At 48.4% G+C, this 24,022-nt stretch overlaps 3 protein-coding genes and 1 long non-coding RNA gene across 4 annotated transcripts in view; 2 read left to right on the top strand and 2 right to left on the bottom strand.

Annotated features, from left to right (window-relative positions):
• The window catches only part of LOC148005993 (uncharacterized), a 1,435,680-nt gene that overhangs the window by 78,297 nt on the left and 1,333,361 nt on the right, over positions 1-24,022 (bottom strand). The gene's annotated exons all lie outside the window — the stretch shown is intronic.
• Tspan1 (tetraspanin 1) lies at positions 2,691-7,715 on the bottom strand. The gene is given in 8 exon segments (NM_001004236.1): positions 2,691-3,117; positions 3,339-3,422; positions 3,680-3,835; positions 3,918-4,016; positions 4,133-4,207; positions 4,391-4,597; positions 7,019-7,083; positions 7,596-7,715. Coding segments are annotated over 7 exon segments (726 nt in total). The 5' UTR covers positions 7,076-7,083; positions 7,596-7,715; the 3' UTR covers positions 2,691-3,069.
• P3r3urf (PIK3R3 upstream open reading frame) lies at positions 12,566-13,536 on the top strand. Its single transcript, NM_001399355.1, has 2 exons — positions 12,566-12,824; positions 13,400-13,536. Exons 1-2 carry the CDS (start codon positions 12,596-12,598, stop codon positions 13,441-13,443), a joined length of 273 nt encoding a protein of 90 aa, NP_001386284.1. The 5' UTR covers positions 12,566-12,595; the 3' UTR covers positions 13,444-13,536.
• The window catches only part of Pik3r3 (phosphoinositide-3-kinase regulatory subunit 3), a 122,764-nt gene continuing 112,330 nt past the window's right edge, over positions 13,589-24,022 (top strand). Inside the window, exon 1 of the mRNA XM_087550901.1 lies at positions 13,589-13,831. The gene's annotated coding sequence lies outside the window, so the exon portion shown is untranslated. The remainder of the gene's footprint in view (positions 13,832-24,022) is intronic.

Below are 24,022 nucleotides of genomic sequence, written 5' to 3' on the forward strand. Positions count from 1 at the left end.
CCACCAGGGGATGCCCAAGTCTCAAGCTTTAAGTCTTTTCTTTTTGGTTTAGAAGGGTTCCACCCTGGTGCCAGCTGACTTTACATCCTTTTCCTATTTGGTCCTCAGCTCCAAGCTGCCATCTCACACCCCTTCCTCACTGTCTTACTATCCGGCTAGTTCTTGTCCCCAGAAACAGAGTAGGTAGGAGAGACCAAAAAGGACAAGTGGGGTGATAGGGGAAATGCTCCAGAGGCAGCCATTATGGAGACAGGAAGTGACTGGGCCAGAGACAGTGGCAGCCACAGGTGTGTGGGAGATGATTTTGAGGGGAGATACTGGCAGGCAGATACAGGAGCAAGGGTTTCTGTGGCCTGGATTGGTGGTGCGCAGAATTCCATATAGGGATGTTTCTCTGTATAAAAGGGCCGTGGCTTTCATCAGATTCTCAAGAGGCTTGTAACTCAAAGGAGCCTAGGAAATCTGAGTTAATCACCAAAAAACAGACTGTATAGTCCATTGGGAGTCAGATAGCCCAAGGCAGGGGAACGTGACCTTTAAGGCTCTGAAGGATTAAGATTGGGATCTGAGTAGATCACACTGTAAGGAAGGGTATGACTGTTCCAAGGAGTCGGGAACTTACTGGAACGCCTGCTCTTTATCTTCCGCTGTCCTGGTGCCCCTTACTGGGACCGGCTTACTGGTCGGCTTTGATGTTGGTCATCACCCTGACCCCTTCAGTGTTTGCTAGAGCTAGAGATCGTGTTTCAGGTGGCAAAGTAGACACAGGAGAAGCAATTAGACATGATGAAGTGGCAGCCCTCCCTGGGCAAACAAGCCCCCCTCCACCTCTTGCTCCCACAGGCGCCTGCGGGAGGAATAGAGTTGTGTGTGATACAGTGTGCTGGAAAAGGGCCAACCAGTTCTCTACCTAGAATCCTAGCAGGTTCTTGGTCAGGCTTCACTGACTGAAGAAGATGTGTGGCTCTGGCCAAGTCTCTGTTCTTTTTTGAGCCCAACAAGTGGGTGGGTGAGAGCTGTGGGCTGCTCTGGAAAAGCCCGTAGAGACAGATGGGGGGTGGGGGTGTCAAAGGGAAGGGAGGAGGGAAGATAATCAAACGGCTTTGCTTGGTGGCAGCCACTGTCCTGTTGTCACTTGAAGTTCAGAGGCATTCAAAAAAATTATTTCTGAGACAGGGTTTCTCTGTGTGGCCTTGGCTGTCTTGAAACTTACTATGTAGACCAACCAGGCTGGCCTCAAACTCAGAGATCAGCCCACTTCTGCCTCGCAGGTGCTGGGGTTAAAGGTGTACGCCATCAACATCCTGCATTTTTTTTTTTTTTTTTTTTGGTTCTTTTTTTCGGAGCTGGGGTCCGAACCCAGGGCCTTGCGCTTCCTAGGTAAGCGCTCTACCACTGAGCTAAATCCCCAGCCCCTTGCATTTTTTTTTTTTAAAGAGATTCAGTTTTGCCTTTTTTTTCAGGCACATTCTGGTCAGGTTTTTCAGGTTGGAGTGTTACTGTGTCAAGCAAGGTCCACCAGTTACAGGAGCCCATCCGGGAGTCTCAGCCTCAGCTTTTTGATTGAAAAGCTGAAGGGCTCTGGCAGTTGAGGACTAAGGAAAGACTATAATGTATAGTGGGTGCTTGCCTAGCCCACATGAAGTCAGATGTGATCCCCAATACCTCCTAAAACGAAGTGTGGTGATGGATAAATACCTGTAAACCCAGCACCTAGGAGGCCGAGGCAGGAACTATACCATTCGCAACTATATAGAGAGTTGAAAGGCAGTCTGGGCTACCTGAGACCCCTCCATCTCAAAGCAAAACCAACAAAAAAGTGAGATCTTGGCCAGGTATGATGGTACACAACTTTAATCCCAGCATTCAGGAGGCAGAGGCAGAGGCCCGTGAGGCAGATCTTTGAGTTGAAGGCCTTGCTGGCCTACTAAGCAGGTTCTAGAATGACCAGGACCACACTGAGAGACCGTCTTTCAGAACAAAGGGAAAAGAATGCTTGGGTGAAGGAGCCAGTGCCAGTGGTGGCTGCTCTGCTATAATGGGGCTCTCAGCGCCTACACTAAGGCCACCAGCATGATTAACCAAACCACACCAGTTCCTGTTGAAGATGATGGGAACATAACCAATGTGTCCAGCCACCCGTAGGGCACAAATCTGGAATTGCTAAAGAACTTGTGAATACTCTGATTAATGGGAGAGGCCCCCTCCTATGTTGCCCCCAATAGAATGTATACTCCCCCCTCCCGGAAGTATATAGGTCTTTAGAGCAATGGATAGGCCACCACCAAAGGATAAATGATTTGAGATTCCTAAAGTAGGGTACATAGCTTAGACCTACTTATCTAAGTTCCTGGAGGGCTCCAAAGAGTGACTCCCTCTGCACAGCCCTGACAATAATTCTGTTCTCTCCTCCTTGACTTGAGCTTGTTATTTTCATAGCTTTCTGGTCCAGTGCCTTTCACCAGGAGGGAGAACTTTCACCACAAAAGTCCTCCCATGGTACATAAAGGCAGACCATTGCAGATCCCACTTTCTCCATGGACTCTTGGACATTCTTTTTGCTCTTCCTCCCAGGCCTGGAACCCAAATACCTACCTCACTTCCCTTCCACCCTGCTGAGTCTCCAGCTTCACAGAAATCAGTGCAATTTAGGCAATCGGGACCCATCTCTCCAAGCATACACAGGCCAATTAGAAGTATTTTCATTGGTTTATAAGTTCCAAAACACCTTCTGTACATTCCTTCTATGACTTTGCAGTGCTAGAATATGCCCAGGCTATAAGTGCCTTCATCCACCAGTGGAGTGCTGGGATCATCAAGAATCTCAGGAGATGGGCAGACATGGCTACCTCAGAGACTGGGACCAATGCCCCCCTCGCCCCAGTAGTGGAAGAACAAGACAGACACAGCCCGAGCGGTGGTCCCTAATTAGCCCGAAGTCCAGAGCAGCAAAGGCAGATCCACTCCAGCCCAAATGACGTTTCATCTCCACCCATTGCTGCTGCTTAGCTGTGCCAAGTGCCTCTTCCTGGTTTCTATGTGACGACAAGTCAGGAGGAAGAAGCAGTCTTACTTCAGATTGCAGTATAGATACATGGATACCACCATGGCAGCCAGCTGACAGGGAGGGACAGGGAGACATGAAAGGACATGGTTGAGGTCCTCAAGGATTGATTTCTTGCCTGCCTGAACGGCCTACACAGAGCACTGTTTTCCTCAGTGCCAGAAATGAAAACACTAGAATTCTTCTTCCTCTAGAGAAGCCTTAGAGATGGGCTCATCTATACAGGTCTGGTAGAAACATAGATACCCCAGTTCCGGTCTTTGTACTGGCTTACCTCTAGGGCCGCAACTCCAACTGCCACACCACCCACGGTAACTGCATTGGTTCTGATTTTCTGCAGAATCTGTTTGAAACAACCCTTGGGAGAGAGAAGAAAGTATTTATAGCTGGCAGTGCCCTACCTCCAACCCCTTTACTCCTTACTGTAAAGCCATTAAAGCAATTACACTGGCGCTGGGTGGTGATGGTGGCCTTTAACCCCAGCACTCAGGAGGCAGAGGCAGGTCGATCTCTGTTCAAGCCCAGCCTGGTCTACATATCGAGTTCCAGGACATCCACAGCTACACAGAGAAACCGGATCACAAACGAAAAAGCTAATTCCACACCAGCACATACCTGTACGTTCATACTTTTGGCCTTGTCCTCGGTGCATGGTTCAACTGTATGACTGTCAGTGTTGTTGGCGCAACAGAACGGAGGAAAGACTTTGTTCTCTTTGACGAAACGTGAGGAGTTAAAATCTGTGTAATTGTTGAAGCCACAGCAATGCAGCTGCAGACAAAATGGGGTTGGTAACTGATGGTGCCTTGATTTTTTCTCCTCTCCATTCCCAAATCCTCCCGGCCCACCTTACCCCCTCCATCGTAGAGTTCCACACTTGGGTGAATTCAGTCTGGTAACCATAGTCCTTTTCGATAGCAGGCACCACCAGAAATGTCAGGAATTGTTCAGCCTGGACGGGTCAGGCCAGTATTAATAGACTGGTAGGGGAAGTAGCCATTCACAGGCCACCACCAACTCTCAGAGCTTTGCTCCAGTTTTCCTCCCATGCCCCATCCCGTGCCTCACCATTGTGGTGTACACCAAAGCAACCACGGCCCCTGCAATCTCCGCAATGAAGATGATGAGGAGAATGGAAAAGAACTGAGTGGAGAAAGGAAACACGTTTTAGGGATACACACCTTCCTGCACACTCCCATAAGAGGCAGGGGGTCCCCACAGCGAGGCTTCCAGAATCCAGAGTAGGGTTTTGGGATCCCAGAGGCTGGTGTCAGGGATGAAGGGGGAACCCTTGGTTGTGGGCCTGGGGAGCTGGGTCCAACACACCATCATGAGCACACACTTGTTCTCGGAGTGAGCACCATAGCAGCCCAGGAAACCAAGAATAAAGAGTACAGCACCAGCGGCGATGAGGAAGTAGCCCACGTTGACAAACTGCATGGCACTCGATGATAGTGATCCGAAGGCCTTCAGGAAAGATGTCCCGTCGACGGACACCCAGATTCCCACAGCCAACAGGGCTGCACCACAGAGCTGAGGACAGAAGTCAGGCTTGGAAACATTGCTAACAAATGGCACCATCAGATCAGGAAACCTTACCTTTCCTCGACTTTGGGACCTAACAACCTACTGAGCCTACTGTGCATGGAGGGGAACATTAACCAGTGCCAGAAAGATGAAGCTGGACACTTAGAACGAATTCACCAGTCTGCTCACCTGGGGTTCTAGAAATATCCACAGACTGGGAGGAGGTACAGCACCTTCCTTTTAGTGTTGTCAGGGTCCTGCCACATAGGCAGGGATGAAAATGGGTCCAGTCTCTCATTCTTGGCCTGTGAGTGTCTAGAATGACTGTCCTGAACATGGAAGCAGTCAGTGGTAGTGTTGAGCAGGCTCAGTAGTCACTATAGCAACAGCAGGGTGAGGCTTACACCTGCTTGCAACCTTGAAACAGGGCTGAGCTTGAGAGGTTCATTCACCCAGAGGCCCTATTCGATCCCCCTTCAGGGTGGAATCAGCTGTCAGTCTCCTTTCACCCAGACCACTGCCTGACATGGAGAAACAGGTAGAACACAACTACAGCTTCTCTTCAAGACATGGGCTCAACCTAAGGTTTCAGAGGTGATCTGGAAGCTCTGAGGGGGGTTCTGATGGAGGTTCTGGTACCACAGCTCCTAGCAAACCTTTGCTGAGCTGAGGTCTTTGGGGGATGAATCAGCCTGACACCAACTTGTGCCCAGCTCCCACTAAGCTAAAGAGACCAGTCTGGCATGGGCATAAAAAGATATATATTGTGGCTATACCCCAGGATGTTTGCTTAATGACAAAAGAGCTGGGCTGCTAGCCTCCAGGGTCAAATTTCAAGGAGCCTGCCTTTCCTACTTTGTTCTGCCCGGTCTGGCAAGGCCTAGGCAACAGAAACCAAACTGGATTTGCCATTAACCCTATCAGACCAGAGCCCTGGCTTTCCCAATTACTGAAACCCTAGCGTTTCCTTCAGTTATCTGAATGAAACCTAGTTCTTGGCAGCCAAGGGAAGCCCAAGGTACAGACCACATTGGAGTCAAAGAGACTACCTACCATTTTGTCCAGTTTCTCTAAACTGGCACACACGTCATGTCTCTATTCTCTCCCCTCCCACTCATTATTCTCCAGTGACATCGGCCCCTGACCACTGTTTTCAGACACCCCTTCTTTTCCTCCCTCCCTTCCTACTGTCCCTCACCCCCTTCATGGTGGCTATTTTTCAGTTCATCTCTAAAACTACCAGTTTCCAAGAACTGACTTTGAGACCACACAGGGCTACACGAAGGATGAAAGGCAGACTTTCCCTTACTGTTGCCAGAGTCCCACCCCCACCCCGATGACTTCATTGGCTGCTCACAGGCACAAGACTTTCATATATCCATGCCCCTCCATTGGGTACACGTGAGTGTGTCGGATGACCTCTTCTTTCCCCCTACATTGCTCAAACCCTTTCTAACACGTCTTTGTCTTACCACTCCTCTGCCACCTTTGTTTACTGTGTCCCTTGCTCCTTATCTCTGTCACTATCTCCAGGGTTTGGGCCTCATGGCTCAGCTTCTCAAACAAGCCCTATATAATCTGTTCCTGGTTTTCTAAACAATATCAAATTTCATTACCTTTGGGCCTTCCTACGCACTTTACGGCTCCCCCACCCAAAGCAAATGTCCAACTCCAACTACTTCCTCCAGGAAGCACTTTCCTACTAGACTGGATCCAAACCCCTCCAGGGCCTCCCTTAGCCTGGATGGTAAGTCTAAATAAAAGTACCACTTTGCAATTATCAGTGTCTATAGCAATTACCAGCCTATTTGACAATTAGCAGCCTATCTCATTTACTGGACCTGAGATTCTCAAGGGCAGCGAATGGCCTGGCTCTACCCTAGCACATAGCATTGAGTCTTAGTCAATGAATATGTTTTCCTTTTTGTTTCTGGACTTACGCATGCTAAACAAATGCTCTACCACTGAATAACAATTCCAGTCCCTTAAGTGCCAGCCCAGTCAATGCGTACTTAGAGTCAACCCTAAGAGGCATGGACTCTCAACTTTTCAATGTACAGGGGTCATTGAATTACCTTTTACACTATAAACTTAAGCAGATCCCCTTTCCTCTCTGAAAATGCCTATTTTAAAAGGGGGAGGGTCATTCCTGCTAGCCTACCCTGCCCCAGAATGATCCTTCCTGGAAGGGAGGTGAGAAACTTAAGCTTCTCTACCACTAACCTCCCCCATCTTCACCCAAACTTCTGTGCCGCAGCCAGGTAGCTAGTGGGATCAGGAGTCAGCATTGGGAAAGACCCTCTGCTTCCTTCTCGAATAGGAAAATTTACAGAGCAGAGTCTGGGTACATAGTTCCCCATTCTCCAGCCTGCGTTCTGTTCAGACTGTGACTTGCTTTTGTAAGAAACCCACAACCTCCATACTTACAAAGATGAGTAGATTGAAGAGGATCATCATGACCTTAATGAATTTGAAGCACTGCATGGTGGGTCCTGGGAAACGGACATGAACAAATTAGGGCCTTACCTCCCACTTGCCCTAGGCTGGCTTTGCTTCTGGACTCTGGCCTACCAGAGTCCAACATCCTGTTGTTTCTCACCAAATTTCCCTTGCATCTTAACTCTTTTTTTTTTTCTTTTTTCTTTTTTTTTGGAGCTGGGGACCGAACCCAGGGCCTAGCAAGCGCTCTACCACTGAGCTAAATCCCCAACCCCGCATCTTAACTCTTAATATCTCAGAACTTTTTCCAGTTTTTATGCTGACACATATGCCCACCTATACTAGTTCTCAGATCTTACTATCTCCAGATCCCTACCCAGATATTACAAGCCTGATCCCACACTGCAGACCACTCAACGCCCTTTCCGGACACCTGTCTTTCCTAGTCCTCTTTCTAAACCAATCTCAGATTCTTCAGTACCCACCCGATGGCTTTTTCTAGCACCCCAAACCTGTTTCCAGACTGGTATCTCTTCATAGGTTAATCCCTGGCCTGTGCCATCACCTGCTCGGGGCTCTTGGTAATAGGTTCTGAACGGGATCTGCTGCACTCCCGAAGGAACACAGTAGCTCCAGGAAACAGCCACTCAGTGCGCGGGCAGAATGCTGAAGGAACCGCAAGTCCTCACACAACACTGCTCGCCTACAGGTGGGGCAGGTGCTTTAAAAAGCCTCCTGCCCGCTCGCCCGCCCTCTGGCCCCACCCAAGGCTGATTAACCTTCTTTGCCCCTGCTGCCCCCTACTGCCTGGAGATAAGTTCCCAACACTAAAACCAATAAGCAAATCTCCCCCTGGAAAGGTCACCATAGGCTCTGCCTCTACTAGAAAGGGATATGCGGGGCAGCAGTGTCAGGAGTCGGACAAGTAGCTTCCCAGAACTTCGGGGTGCCCTGCTCACAATAGCATGTGTGATATGATTCTTACCTCGAATCCGTGTGTTCACATCTGCTCAAGCTGCCATCCATCCATATGTTTACACACAAAACTCACAGTCACATATATAACATAGAGTGGTACTCCTGAATGTGCATGGACACGTCTCACACTCATCTGCGTGTGCACACACACATCAGTGTATGCACACACTTTTGAGCACATACCCTCATGCACACACACATATGCACATGCAGACAAATGCACACTCATGTGCACACTTATGAGAACACACATGCTCATACACATGAACACACACACACACACACACACACACACACACACACACACATTCAAGGAAATGATCATGGTCCTCTGTTCTCACCTCAGAACAGGAAATGGTTATTTTTCTCTTTCCTTCACAAAACCTACAAGACCTTGAGGTCCTCCTCCTCTTCCTCTTCCTCCTCCTCCTCCTTTTTTTATATTCTTTTACCTGCATAGCTCTGATGTGTGAGCCTGGTTCTTATGGAGTTCAGGACAGGACATCAGATCCCCTGGAGCCCTGGAACTGAAATTATAAGAAGTTGTGAGCCACCATGTTGGTGCTGGAAATCAAACCAGGGTCCTTTGCAACCTCAACCACTAAGCCATCTCTCCAGCCCCCTCACTTCATCCTTTGCCATGCCCCTTTTCTTCTTTTTTCCCCATCTCCGTGTTCTGGAATCCAGTGTATGGCCCTGGTCCTTCTACCAGCAGGTGGCACTGTGGGCCTACAAAGGAGACACTGGTCCCACGGTTCCAACCCGTCCTTTCTGGGGCTCCCCCTTTGTTTTCTCACTCCACTCCTCCTGGCTGAGAGGTTCTTCACAATCCTTGTTCCCCACCCATTCAGACCAGAGGCTCAAATTCTGGTTCTGTAATTTCTTAATTGTATGGGCCCTGGGAATTTTTATTTGTTTATTTATTTGGATTTTGTTGTTTTGTTTGTTTGTTTGTTTGTTTGTTTTCCAAGACAGGGTCTCACTAGCTACCTCTGGCCATCTGTCCTGGAACTATGTACACCAGGCCAGCTCAAACCTATAGAGATCTGCCTGCCTCTGACTCCCAAATGCTGGGAATAAAGTCATATGTCACTGTGTCTGACTATTTTATTTATTTTTAAATTGAAATTCTATCTAATATGTATGAATGTTTTGTGTGATGTATGTCTGTGTACCCAGTCCAGAGGCTAGAAGAGAGGAGATCCCATAGAACTGGAGTTACAGACAGGAATCCCCATGTGAGTATTGGGAATCAAACTGGGTCCACTGTGAGAACAGCTAGTGCTCTTAATGGTTGGGCCATCTGGTCTCCAACCCTGTTTATTTATTTTTCCTTTGTGTGTGTGTGTGTGTGTGTGTGTGTGTGTGAGAGAGAGAGAGAGAGAGAGAGAGAGAGAGAGAGAGAGAGAGAGAGAGAGAGAGAACCAGGCTGGCCTTGAACTTAGAAACCTGCCTGATTCTGCCTCCAGAGTGCTGGGACCATAGGTGTGAGTCACCAATCTGGCTTTCTTTCTTTTGAGAAGGGGTCTCACTCTGTAGATCAGATTAGCTTCAAACTCAGACAACTGAAGTAGAAGGACTGTGTTAGGCGCTAGGATTGCAGGTGTGAAACACCACACCCAGCTAACTGGAATTATTGCTCATCCTACCTCAGCCTCCCTAACGCTAGAGTTCCAGGTATGCACCATCCCACCCCGAGACTCGGCCAAGATTTGTTTTTTGGTCTTTGTTTCCTGGTCTGTGTGAGATAATAGTTGACTCAGCAAGGAGCACTAAGAGGTCAGAACGGAGAGCAGTACTAGAGTGATTATGGGATGGATTTAGGGGAGGGATGATGATGGGAGAGAGCATGTGTGTGTGTGCGCTGCTGGGGACTGGACCCAAGGCTTTGCATACCAGAGACAAACGCTCTGTCACTTGAGGAAGTGGATTGACTTTTATGACTTGACTTTTGTTTTCTTGAGAAACAGTGTCACTATGTAATCCTGGCTTGTGTAGGACTCACTATGTAGCCTCAGCTGTCCTTGAACTTGCAGTGATCTTCCTTCTACTTCCACCTCACGAACTGGGGGGGAGTTCTGTCTTGTGCCACGACACCCAAGGAAGTGGGTTTTTGTGTGTGTGTGTGTTCACAAGTGCCTACAGAGGTCAAAAGAAAGTGGAGTCAGATCACCTGGAGCTGGAGTCACAGATGATTGGGATCCAGCCAATGAGGGCGCTGGGTGTCTTCTTCAAGAGCAGTAAGCATTCCTAACTGTTGAGCCATCTCTCCAGCCCGGAAGTGGATTTTTGTTTAGTTTGTTATTTTTGAGTGGAAGGAGGCAGCTGTAGAGACAGGGAGAAAGCAGATAATATTACAGGTGATAAGCCAGTGGGACATGCCTACATTAGCAGCTACTCTGGAGGCTGAGGCAAGAAGATCGTTTGATCCTATAAGTTTAAAACCCTCTGGCCAAGAGGAAGTGAGATCCCATTGAAATGGAAACAAATGGGCTGATCTTGGTGGTCAGTGCCCCGTATCCCAGCACTCCGGAGGCAAAGGCATGTGGGTCTCCGAGTTCCAGGCCAGCTAGAGACGTTCCAGACTATACGCTAAAGAATGCCTTAAATGAGCAACGTGCTTTGGATTTTTTGTTTTGTTTTTCTGCACAACAAACCTATAAAATGGACTGCTTGTCCGCTCTTAGTTGGTTTTGTCTGTTTATTTGGCCGGGTTCCGTTTTTGCTGTTGTAGGTCTCAAGTTGGCCATCATGGCAACTGACTCTATGAAGCTAAAGATGACCTCGAACTCCTGATGCTGCTGGCCTCCCACCTCCCGGTGGGTTTTAGGTATATAGGGGTATGCTGCCACACCCTTTTAAACTTTCTTTTTAATCCGAATTTTAAATGTGGGGAAAACACAGAAGCCCAGAAAGCTGAAGGACTTGTTAGGGCCAGATAACTTGTGAGTGGTAGCGGCAGAACTCAACCTGTCAGTCTACCTTAAACACTAACAGAGTCTCTAAGGAGGCAGGAGAGTGACATCCATGGAGAACCAGGGAGGAGACTTGGGCCCAGAGCCTGAATAAGGACAGAGGTTCACAGGTATAGGGCTAAAAGTTAACGAGGTCAAAGCAAGGGATGGCGAGGCTCCAAGGTGCAGAGAGATTGACAGAAAAGAGACAGAGGTGTGGGAAAATGGGCAAATCCTAAGTTCCTCAGCTTCTCAGAGGGCAGGGTAGACACTGCCGTTCCTGTCTGCTTCCTACAAGCCTGGGGAAGCCGGAGTTAGAACTTCTTCCCCTTTATCCATAAGGGCTTTCTCTTTCATTTCAGGAAGAGCCCTGGGTGTCCACATTCTCCCATGTTCCTGGTCATTAACAAATGACCTGAATAAATAAATAAATGAGTGCAGAACAGCGAAAGATGAACACGAACGCTCTGGGCTTCGGCCCCTCGGCTGCCTCTAGTTCTGTGACTACACCTCACCAAGCTGGTTTCCTTTCACTGTCAAACTCCATTACTCAGATTCCATAGCCCTGGATTCACCTAGTCGCTACATTCATTTGTGACCACGAGACCAGTTCTTGTGTCACTTCTGCAATTACTCACAGAGGATGTCCACAGAAGTGAAGGTTCTGAGTGCCTGCCGTACATTTCCAGCGGAGGTCTGTTGAGTAGGACTTTCTGTCCTCAGAAACATGTTCTAGCTCTTATAAACCGATGTTTTCCCAGCAGTCTGATTACAATCAATATTTTGCATTCGAGTTTTTTAGAGATTTTGTTTTGTTTGTGTTGTTGTTGGTGGTGGTGGTGGTGATGATATCAGGTGGTGGTAGAGTTCCTGGCCCAAATAGTCCCAGCTGTGCTGATTATTATTATATTATATTATATTATATTATATTATATTATTATTATATAAGAAAGCTGTGATATATTTTAGAGGAAATGTTTGTGTTAAATACCTCGATTTCCCTTGGTGTCCTGTCCTCCCTTCTCTTTTCTTTTCTTTTCTTTTCTTTTATTGAGAGAGGGATTCTCTGTGTAGCCTTGGCTGTCCTGGTACTTTACTCTGTAGACCAGGCTCGCCTCGAACTCAGAGATCCAACTGCCTCCACCTCCCAAGTGTTGGGATTAAGGCCTGTGCTACTATACCCTGCTTTAGTATTTGTCAACTCAATGCTTAGGGTGATTCTGTAAACTTCCAGCTGCTGGGAAGACTGAAAATTGACTTCTAGGAGTAAGAGTAATATTAGAACCTCTGCATAGGTCTGTGGTGGGAATTTAATGAAGACATACTCAGCTTAGTGTCTGGCACACAGTAGGTGCTTGATAAGCATTCTTAGTATTATTAATGTGGATAAATTTATAACAAAACAAGTGATTTGTTTCTGCTTCTCAAAGCCCCTTTCACCAAGGGAGCACTCTGTGGTTGCTGGGCTCTTGGGCTAGAGTTCATGAAGAGGATTGTGAGGAAGTCTGAGCTGTGTCTGGGTGGGGGATGGGACAAACCTGTAACAAAGAGCACCACCCTTAGGCAGGCTTCGTATGTCATAGAGATCTCAGTTATCTTGGCCAGCAGAGCCCCTCTGGAGCTCTCTGCAGTCATGGGGCCTTCTCAGCTTGTTCGAGCCCCTAGGCCTCGGGGCATGAGCTCTCCCTACCGAAGGCCAGGTATGGGTGGACCCAGGCGCCGGTGTCCCAAGATGTTCAAGTGTAGCCGCAGGACATACCGGCAGAAACCCCGAGGCCCAACTGCCACTGATCCGTCTTCTGTGGCCACAAACATCAGTGACACGGACACTACCACCAGTGTGTGGATCCTCTCACCTCAAGGTTAGTGGGGAAGTACGGAGCTGGGGAATCTGTGACTTAGGGTGGGGATTTGAAGAACAGAAGCATTCTGTCCTGCTTAATGTACTCTAAGGACAACCTGGGAAACTCCACCCAAGAACACAGCTGGGTTTTAAAGGCACGCATCATCAGATAATGAGCGCTTTAGTGGACTATGTCAGGACTGCGACTGCGTTAGAGGGCATGGGGGAATGGGTGAGTCCAAGGACCAGTGGGGTTTTCACGAATGCCTATTTTTCTTCGGTGTGCATGTACACATGCATATAGGCACATGCACGCATGTGCAGGCCAAAGGACATCCACCTTTTTTGGAGACATTAGCCTAGAGTTTGTCAAGTAGGTTAGAATGGCTAAGAGACAGGAGGGGTCCATGAGTCTCTGCTTCCACAGTGCTGGCATTGATCAGCGTGGACCACCGTGCTCAGCTTTTTCATCTGGATTCTAGATTAACTTCAGGTCCTTTAAAGACTAACACTTTACCACATCATCTCCCACCCTCCAGATATGCCTTTTTTTTTTTTTAAATAATACTTTCCCTCCTTTTTTCCTGTCTCCAGTTCTCAGACACCTCTGTCAACCTAGGGGCTTTCTGATCCTCTAGAAACACCCAGAAGCTTGGCCTGCACTTGACCTGCTGCTCCAGAGGGCTGTTGGTGGTGGACAACAAATACAGTCATTCTGCTTAAGCGTCTTACCCCATTCTGAAGTGTTTCAACTATGCAGGCCATGAGGGCAGGGTTGGGGGTGGATCCGCTTAGGGATAAACTTAAGAGACAGCAGCAAGGATCACTGTGGACCACAGCAAAGTAGAGGAACGGGACAAGGTCAGCCAGACAAACCCATCTTTGTCCTCAGTGTTTTGATCTGCCCTGTGATAAGGGGCTCTCCTGCCTCACACTCCCATGGGCACAAGGCATCTTGGAGAGGACAAGAAGGCACAGAAAGGAGACTGGATGAAAGACAGAACCCCACGAGTGATCTAGAATGAGGTACACCGGTGCTGGTCAGGGTGTAGGTGTGATTGCTAGCTGTGACAGAACGGGAACATTATGCCACATGTGGCCAGTATGCCTTTATGACTGAATGTGCTTCAGCTGTCAGCTGTGGGAGCCTGAGGAGCGTTCTGAGAGGGCAGAGACAAACCATAATGGCATTGGCTCAGCTGAGAATGAAGGTCAGGAGGGGGAGGGGGCAGCCTGCAGGAAAAGGGGTGTTCAGAATGGCTAGTGTAGGAGAAGGACATGTCACCTTCAGCCCCCCCAGCCATCCTCTGAGGTCAGCGTTTTCCAGGACTGCCTGCTGAGCTGGGGCACTTGGGGGTGGGGCAAGACTGAGTTTGAGCCCAGGAAAAGGGGAGGGTGTTGCACTCTGTCTGGCCTGGGGATTTTCCATTTGGATTTCTGAATGCGTGCCCATGTGTCATCGGGTTTAAATAGGTTTCCATGAGGTTGTGTCTAGTGGAAGGAACATTATGAGGGTCTCTGTCTCTGATGTGTTGATTTGTATGTTCATGGGCTAGTGTGAGAGTTGGGGGCTGGGGGTAATCCCTAAGACCTTTGGTGGCCTATCCTCCGGGTTTTAGAAGTCTAACTAAAATCATTTGTCTCTTAGGAGAGGAAAACTGAGTTACGTACATTTACTCTAAGCTTGCCAGAGTGTGGGATCCTGAGGGGAAGGCTGAGGGCTGGGGCAGACAATTTGCAGCTACACTGGTTCTTGGGTGTGCTGAGCTCCTTGTGAAGAAAACAAGCGACTGGACATTACTATCAGTTAGAAGGTGGCTGGACTGCTGTCCAAGGTCCATAAGGGGTTCTGTACATACAAACACATGACATAGTCCACAAACAAAAATTGACATGTAAATATAAGGAACTCACGGGTCTACAACATAAGAAGCAAATGTATGTATCCAGGCACATGATCTATAAGCAGAGGTCAGCACTAGCAAGAATTCGATAGATACCCAGCCGCCCCTTGGCAGGAAACATGCCCCTACACAGACATAAACATACATACACCCACACATAAGTACACAAGTTAACAAGTATACAGACATGACACATGCAATCATACTCGTGCAAACCCAGACACACATAGACACACTCACCAGACTTCCCTGCCTTTCAGCTCTGAGGCCCAGATGTCTCCCTCCCCAATATTATTGTGTGCAGTGTGTGCATATACATGCCTTTCCTTCTGTCTCTGTGTATCTGTGTCTTTGAGTGTGTGTGTGTTTCTATGTGTGTATGAGGGGGTTGATAAGCAGAGGGAACTCGATGACATCATCTCTTCTAGCTATTTTTAGCTCCATCTGCAATGACTTCTCCTCCATTACCCCTCCTCCTCCAGGTTCCCAATTCTCCTCCCCCTCCAGGCTCTCAGAGATAGCAACAGCCAGAGAGTACCCACTCCTTCAGTTTAGGTGGTCTGCCGGATGATTGGGTGCAATTCAGCGGCTCTCATCCAACCAGAGTTCTTTGGAGGCTGAGGACAGGGCTGATCCCCAGCCTGGGAGAGGGGGTTTGAGCTGTGGGGCCTGGGTTAGATGAGTGGACCTGTCTGGTCTGCCTCTCCCGGGGGCCTGGGCTTCTCAGTCTGTATCGTCAGTGCTTGCTGTGTTTAAGGGAGGTGTTAATGTTGGAGGTAAGACAGGTGAAGACAAAATGAGAGGCCTCCCTCAATGGGAGACAGAACACTGGGAATCTGGCAGCTTCAAGGATGGCGTCTGTCTCTCCCTCTTTTCTTCCTTCTCCCAAAGGTTAGATAACATAAGGAATCCGGAGGGAGCACCCCCCTTCACTTCAGATATTCTACCTAGAGATTTCCAGAAGCAACGCTTCCTTCTCACTCCCTAGCTGTGCTCCCAACACCGCACCGACCCACCCAGCAGGGCCCTCTGCTATTCACTTCCACTTTTAGACCCCTCCCCTGAGTCTGCTCTGTGGGAAGGCCACTGTTCTCCATCTGGAGATTGAGAAGATTGGATCCTAGAGGGGGTTAGCACTGGCCCACACCTTATGGTGCCTCGGGAAGCAGCCCAGGGGAGATGGAAAGCAGGTGGAGGAGGAAGTGGTGGCACACTGGGACAGCTGGCACAGGTGCAGAAGGCACAGCCCAGGCAGGGAATCAGGTGAGGGGGAGGAGAACGGTAGCCTGAGGGGTCCATGCCAGGAGGAGGGCTTCCTGCTCTAGCCAGCCTTGGGCAGCCACCGGAAAATCGGGTTTGGCAGCTTCAGCCCTACGCTGTGCAGAACTGTGCTGCCGGAAGGGCTGGAGGAGGGGGTCCAGATTGCTCCTGGGAGGTGGCCCGGGGCACGTCATCCTCTTCAGGGATGATGAAGTTCAGGGAACATTCTGAGATCTGGACTGGGGGCACCCTTGTTTTACCCTAAACCCTAGCACGATGCTTTAACAGTCCTGGTTCCTTCCTTTCTGGGCCAGAGACCCCTCACAGGAAGGGGCTTTTTGAAATCAGTTTTTTCTGGGAGTCTGACTCAGGCTGGAGGACAAACAGTCAAAGGATAGGGTCTGGCTGAACCAGACAGTCCCTGGGGCAGGAGGCTGGAGTTCCCTTGTCACTAATGGTCAATCACCGGAAAACCAGCTCCAGGCCCACAATGCAATACTGGTCACCCCACCCTTACCAGTGCTCTTACCCACACCCCCACTTCCGGCCTCTGTTCCTTCCTGATCTCTGGGGAAGGCTACAGAACTCCCTGGGGAATGGCTGTGTTCCCTCCCCTGGCTCCTCGCCCTGTCCTTAACCCTCCCTCTCCAGTTACCCATTCAGCAACACCAGTCTCCCACTCAACTCTCTTCCACTGGATTCTGAGGCAAGTAGGAAGAAAGAACTGGGAAAGAGCTGACTTCTGCTGCTGCCTTCAGGTTCTGGAGGGTAGACTGAGTGCTGGGGGTTAGCAGTGGGTTGCCTGTAGACCCCGGACGAGTGGAAATCTCTGTTCCCTTAGCTGTCTCCTCCTCCTGCTTTTAGTAGAACCCACAAAAGACAGCCCAGAGTTGAGACTTGCAACTTGTAGGAAATAAACACAAAAACCAAGGCCAAGTGGGCACTGGTTGTCGTTACCACATCAGCAAACAACACTCATTAAACACACAGACGGTCGTGTAATTCTGGATTCATAAAGTTCACAGAGTTTTACTATAAAATGGATAAAATGGTAGAGGCTAGACAATCTACTGAATCTCAGACCCCATGCCCAACCCCCACACGTTAGACTGTGCTTAAATTAGAAGTTTAAGGTGTCAGTGAAGTCCCACAGTCAGGTGGATGCCCAGGCCACATTTTCTGCCATAGAGACAAGAAGCAGCTCCTGGGTGTGCTCAGGGGGACAGGCAAACAGTCCTGGGTGCCTGAGGTTAGGCTGAAGTGATAACCCTGCAATAAACTGGACAGAGATAGACTTTGTCCATGAAGACAGGGGAAGAGTTGCAGGTGGAGACAGAGTGGAACTATAAAAACAATGGCACGGCCTAAAGAAAGAATCACACTTGGGTGTGGTGGCACACGGCTGGAGTCGCAGGACTCAGGAGGCTGGATGGGAAAATCACTTGAGATCATGAGTCTAACGCCAGCCTGAACTACGTAGCAAGACGCTCATCTCAAAAAGAGAAAATGAAAAATGGAAAAAGGTGTGGGGATGTCAAGTAGTGACACCCTCCTGGTCACTACTTGACACGGTCCCTGGTGTTTTCGGCTTCCCCGTGGTTGGGTTAACCTCAGCCAAGGACATTGCTGGAGGTTAGCTCAGTGCACTGAATCAGGAGCTCAAGGCCAGAGTCAGTTATATAGTGAATTTGAGGCCAGCTTGGGCTATAGGAGACCCTGTCTCAAAACAAAACAAGCCTGGTGTGGTAGCACGCTCCTCCAGTCTATGTAGCAAGTTCCAAGTCTGCCAGGACTACACAGTGAGATCCCGGTCTCAAAATAAATCCATCAAAATCAAAACAATTAAAAAACAAAACAAAACAAAAAAAAAAACCAAAAAAAAAAAAAAAACAAAACCCAAAACATTCCCTAAGGTTAGTGGAGGCCCCTGACTACATTGCAGGTCAACAACCTATGTCAGACTACCTTCTTTGAAAAGATACGAAACAAAACATACTTTGGGCTTTTCTTAGGGTCTCTCTTAGGTGCAGACTGTGCCCTAGGGGTACAATGGGGTTCAGAGTCCCACAGTAAGGTCATGAGAGAGAATCTTGTTGAGGGCATCTATCTGAGGTGGTTCTCGAAGGAGCTGGATATCCAAAGGAGCCAGCTAACCTGAGCCTTGCAATGTATACAGCTCACGTGGTTCAATGGCTGTCCCTCAAAACCACAAAAATAATAAAATAAACCGATGGTAAACGAGAAAGGAGACGTTTATGTGTTTGGTTTCTGAGACAAATTCTCACTATGTAGCCCCGATCAGCCTGGAACTCGATGTGTAGATCAGGCTGGCCTCAGAATCACTATTATGAAACAAAATGAGGTGAGGGGTACCTGGCAGACCCATGATAAGGTGTCCCCTAAGAAATCACACTATGCAACAGATCCGGAATAAAGGGGGTTATTTGGGAGAAGGGATGGGAGTGAGGGGCTGGAGATGGGGTAAAGGCAGACAGATGGGAGCAGAGCCATGAGGGTAGAGGTCAGAAAAGGGGAGAGACCAGCCAGGTACACATGGGAACACAGAGAGAACTGGGGTGATGAGCAGCTTTATTATATGCTGCCTGCATCTGGGGGTGGCTGGTAATGGCAGCAGATGATGCTGTAACCTTTGCTAGGTTCCTGGGAGGAGCCTAACAGAGTCACCTGTAAGCTAACACTCACAGGCATCGTCCTGCCTCTCTCTGCCTCTGCCTCCCAAATGCTAGGTTAAAGGCATGCGTTGCCACATTGTTAATCTTGAGGGAGAAGTTGTATGGGGACCCTTGCAGAGCTCTGGGGCTGGTTACTAGTTAACAATAGACATATTTACTGGTGTTTCTGGGAAGCTACTGCAAACTCCCTGCAGGAGCAGTTCCAAAGACAGCCAGATTCCAAGCCCTACTGGGCACGGAAACAGGGCAATGTCAGCTGAAGGTCATATTCAGTCACCTGTTTGTGGATTTAGTTCAATGTCTTTACTCTGACCTCCACTCACACTCCTATCTCATACCCTGCCCTTCCTTACCTGCCATTCTACATATTTAGACCTGCTGTGTGACCTTTGGCAAAGCATGTCACCTCTCTGGGCCTCAAACCTTCTTTAATTGAAGTTTATAATTGGGTTCTTAGGATAACATTTATACACACACACACACACACACACACACACACACACACACACACACTGGATTTTACTGTGTAGTTTTGGCTGTCCTAGAACTCACTATGTAGATCAGGCTGGCCTTGAACTCACAGAGATCTGTCTGCCTCTGCCTCCTGAGTGTTAGGATCAAAGGTATGAGCCACCATACCTGGCTGCATTTAAAATTATTTAGTCCCTGGTTGTGGTTAGAGAAACCCTGCCTTAGATATCTCTATATCTAGCTTCCAAAGAACCCATTAAATAGTTTCCTGAGAGAACGAAGGCAAACAGCAAACAAATAATGCTTACGACTTGACATTCTTGCATTGATGCGTGTTTTCATAAATCTTATAAAATGTCCACAACTGTCACTCTGGTGTTTAGTTTTGTTCTACAGACTGAACCCAGGGCCTCTTGACTACGCTAAGGGAGCACTTTACAGGAAAATGCCCCTCCCCGCTCAAGCTCTCATTGCTCTGTTAATAGATTAATGGACTGAGGCTCAAGGAGGGTAAATAGCATGTAAGATTACCTGCCTAGGCTGTAACAGAACTGGAATGGCAAGTCAGATTCTATCTGAATCTGAGGGCCGTGGCTTCAGATTAGCATTAATTCTGTGTGGCTTCAGTAGGTAATGAGAGCCCATGGATGGGAGACTTAGGGAACAGTGGTCCAAATGGCCAGCCTGAAGGGTTGAAGAGCTTCAGTCAGGGTATGTGATAGGTACTGAGTTTGGGGGAAGAGGAATGAACCTTGTTGGAGATGGCTGGAGACTGGAGTAGTAGCCAACTGACCCTGAGTTGGTCCTTTGGTGTTCATAAGACAGTGTGTACGTGTTGAAAGGAGGCTGTAAACGAGGCTTCCAGGCTTTCTCAGTGAGTCTGGTTCTCAGTAGCCTGGGGCGTTAAAGACTTTACCACTGGGATAGTATCCTGTTGTAGATGCTGAGAGATCCAAGAAATCACTAGTTTTATAGGGTTGGAGTTGGAGGCAGCCCTGAAGGTCATCTCACCCAGATCCATCTAAGAGTGAGAGAGGAGTCCAAGATCTACAGAGGGAATATGACGTCACACAACAGTCACTATCTCTCTTCCCATCACCTTCCAGGTACTCCACAGGAGTGGATTCTGGTCTTGATTCAGATCTTTTTTTTTTTTCCTCCCTTGGAGACTAGGTCTCCCTGCATAGTCACGTCTGGCCCAGAACTTGCTAGGTTGGTCTTGAATGCAAATCCTCCTTCCTCGATCTCCCGAGTGTTAGAATTACAGGTGTGTGCCACCAAGCCCAGGGCAGAGGCGTCTTTTAGGATGGGCTTAAAGAACTGGCAAAAGCTTAGCTGAGGCAGCATGGGAAAGACTTTTCTAAGAAACAGCTTGAGTGGCGTGGAATTCTGAGACAGGCATGAGGAGAGACAAGGTTGATACTGAGAGTCTGAACCTTCTGTACTCTGTGAGCACAGTAGCAGCCACTGAGATGCACCCCCACCCCCACCCCAAGGGTCTAGAGGTAGCTGCTAGGAGGACCTGAGAAGACCCTACATTTAGTGCTCAGTTTTCTTGTCTTTCTTTCCTTTTTTCTTTCTTTTCTTTTATCATTATTGGGTTTTGGGAAACAGGGTTTCCCTGTGTAGTCCTAGCTGTCCTAAACTTATTCTATAGAACAGGCTGGCCTGAAACTTGGAAATTTGCCTGCCTCTGCCTCCCAAGGGCTGGAATTAAAGCTGTGCTCCACTACTCACTAGAAGATTCTTGGGCTGGAGAGATGGCTCAGCGGTTAAGAGCACTGTCTGCTCTTCCAGAGGTCCTGAGTTCAATTCCCAGCAACCACATGGTGGCTTACCACCCTCTGTAATGGAATCCAATGCCCTCTTCTGGTGTGTCTGAAGACAGCTACAGTGTACTCATATAAGTAACAAACAAATAAAAGTAAAATTCAAATTTAAAAAAGACATTTTAAAAAAATATAAAGGCATGTACCACCAGGCATGGCTGTCTTTAAAAAAATTCTTTTTTCTTTTTTTTTCTTTTTTTTCTTTTTTTTTTTTTTTTTTTTCGGAGCTGGGGACCGAACCCAGGGCCTTGTGGTTGCTAGGCAAGCGCTCTACCACTGAGCCAAATCCCCAACTCTTTAAAAAAATTCTTAATTGTGTGTGTGGGGAGTGCTGGACTAGGGCTCCCCCCTACCCCTCCTACCCTCCCGCACACTCCTCTCTCTCATCTCATCTTTCTTTTCTCTTCTCCCCAAAGCACAACTTGAGGTCTGGCTCAAACACAGGCAGAGGTGACTAGCAACCACCACAATCCAGGTTTCAGGGGCAGTGTGCACATCTCACTGCCTTTTAGCAGCTTCAGCAGTTCTGGGGTTGGGGTGGGATGGACGCACCCTCAGCTCAACTTTACAGCTTTGTGAGATCCTTGAGCCCTTCCCTTGCTGCAGTGATGCAAATCCGTTCCGGATTTAGTAAAGGCATTCTTTCCGTGAAGGAGACGAAGGAGGCGCACAGGCGCCAGGGTCGGGCTGGAAGTAAGGCTCCTTGTCGGCTCTGACCTAAAGGCAGTGGGACCTGAGATGGGAATTCCCTCCTGGTTAGGAATCCCTTGGTTCCATCCAGGCTTTTGAGGGTAGGAGAGAAGTTGGGAATTCCTTGGCAGGATAATTAATGTGGGCTGCACTGGGAGAAGAAAACTGATCTCCAGTAAACCCTCCGGACTCAGAGTCCGAGAGGAGTGGCAACGAGCAGGCAGGACACTGGTCTAGAGGTCTGTGACATGTTTTGGAAGGGAAAATTTTGAAGGTTCCGATTAGTGAGCAAAATTGGTGGGATCGAGGATTCTGGAATCTTCAAACCACTGAGGAGCTGCCCCAAATACAAGTTTGGCTAGAAAGGACTAATCCCACCCACCCTTGTCCTGCGGACTTCCTCATTGCTTGCAGGGGACCAGCTAGGAGCAGGAAGAAGGGAATGCATGGAGCTCCAATTTCAGGAAACAGAGCTGTAGAACTGTGTGACGGTCTGTGGTGAAACGTGCTTCTATGGATAAACATGGGAACACATGCGTTGACTACAGCATGCCAGAGCAAAGCAAGCTTTGTAGCCAAGGACACATCAGGTGAGCAGTGGTGTTCACCCTACTCACAGCTACTCTGGAGTCAGAGGCTAAGGACCAATTATTTGAGCCCAGGAGTTTAAGGGCCAGCCTGGGACAACCTAGGAAACTCCTTTGCAAGCAAACAAGAGACAAGAAAAGAAAGACAGGGTTGGAGAGACAGCTAAGCTGTTAAGAGCACTGACTGTTCAATTCCCAGCACCACACAAGCATCTGTAATTCCAGTTCCAGGGGATCCAATGACCTCTTCTGTCCCTTAATGTCTGGTGGACAGACATACATGAAAGCAAAACATTCATACACAGAAAATAAAACAAATTCAAGACAATACATTTCATTAACAAACACATAAACTGAAGTTCAGGTCTGCTCTAGCCATTTACCGTTTTGCACATTTCTTCAACTTTATCAAATCCCACTTGTCTTATCCTAAAATAGGAATAGGAATAAGTAGAGACAAGGTTTGTTGTGAGGGAGAAGGGAGTTTAAGAACAGTATTTAGAACCATTCTTCCAAAGTAGTAATGAGAACCTTTAGCCTCCTTCGGAAGAACGGTAGAGCCAAGCCCTGGCGGGGTAGAAGTCCCAGCTAAGCCTAAATATGTGACTAAATGCTAGTCTGGGAAATCGGGAGGAAAAGAAGGATGTTAGTGACAGGGAATAGCATTGTCGAGAAAGAGGACACCACAACACGTGAGGTCTGGCATGAGAGATGAAGTTAGACAGCCAAGCAGGGATGGTATGATGGGGTCTTGAAATTGCCAAGACCTGTTTTCATCCTGGCAGCCCCTGAGGGTTTTTCAGTAAAAGCAGGAGCTGGGTTCCCAGCGACAATGGCGTGAAGGCAGGGAGAGCTGTAAAGGAGGATGGGGTGGCAGTGTCACAGGGAAGGGGACTGACAGAACGGACTCCAGTGGTGGCCTCTGGATGAAAAGAAAGGAATGGTTCTGAGAGAGATAGGAGTGGCAGCTCTTAGTGGTGGACTGAATGGAAGACGCGAGAAGACATGTTAGTCAGCTTTCTGTTGCTGTGACAAAATACCCAGGGCAATAACCTTAAAAGGAAGAAAGATCTGGATCACGGTTTTAAAGTTTTGGGTGCATGGGGTTTGATTCTGATACTTTGCACCTGTGGTTGCTCAGTGTATCCTAGAAGATTGTTTACCTAAAGGCTGCCAGAAGCAAGCCTGAGAATGGGACTGGGGACTGAGGACCTAATACCTCCCTTAAGAGCATGCCTTCAGGGATGTCCCTTCATTCCAGCCAGAGGCTGAGGACCAAGCCTTCAACACATGAGCCTTGAAGACCCCAAACTCATGAGAACATTGTGCTGATTTCCAGCTTGGGTCTTCAGTGGTGCTATTTTCGGAGTAGGAAGAAGGAAGAGTAACATATTGTTGAGCAGCTGAACTGAGTTTTGAACATGCCAGTGGCTATACCAGTAGACAAACCCTTAATAATCGGGGTCTTTTAATCTCACCTGGCAATTACTATATCCTGAGATGGGATGGAGTACGAGTACCTATTGCTGATTGGCTGTTCCTTGGCTTGGGCTGAAAAGGGAATATTGTCTGGGGTGAGGCTGATGTTACCATGAAGCAGGGCCAGATAGGTGTGTCTCCCCGTATTGTGTTTGAGTGCCAGGCTGTTTCTTTGGCTGCGGTCATATTATGTCAGCACAGGGATTGGGTTGTTGAGAGAGGGTGATGATACTCTACGCCACCTCATAGCTGAGAAAAACTGAGGCTCACGCTTAAGTATGGAGCTGAGGTGCGGATAAGGGTC

The sequence above is a fragment of the Rattus norvegicus genome, chromosome 5, assembly GCF_021556685.1.
Source record: "Rattus norvegicus strain SHRSP/BbbUtx chromosome 5, alternate assembly SHRSP_T2T, whole genome shotgun sequence".
Taxonomy (NCBI): domain Eukaryota; kingdom Metazoa; phylum Chordata; class Mammalia; order Rodentia; family Muridae; genus Rattus; species Rattus norvegicus.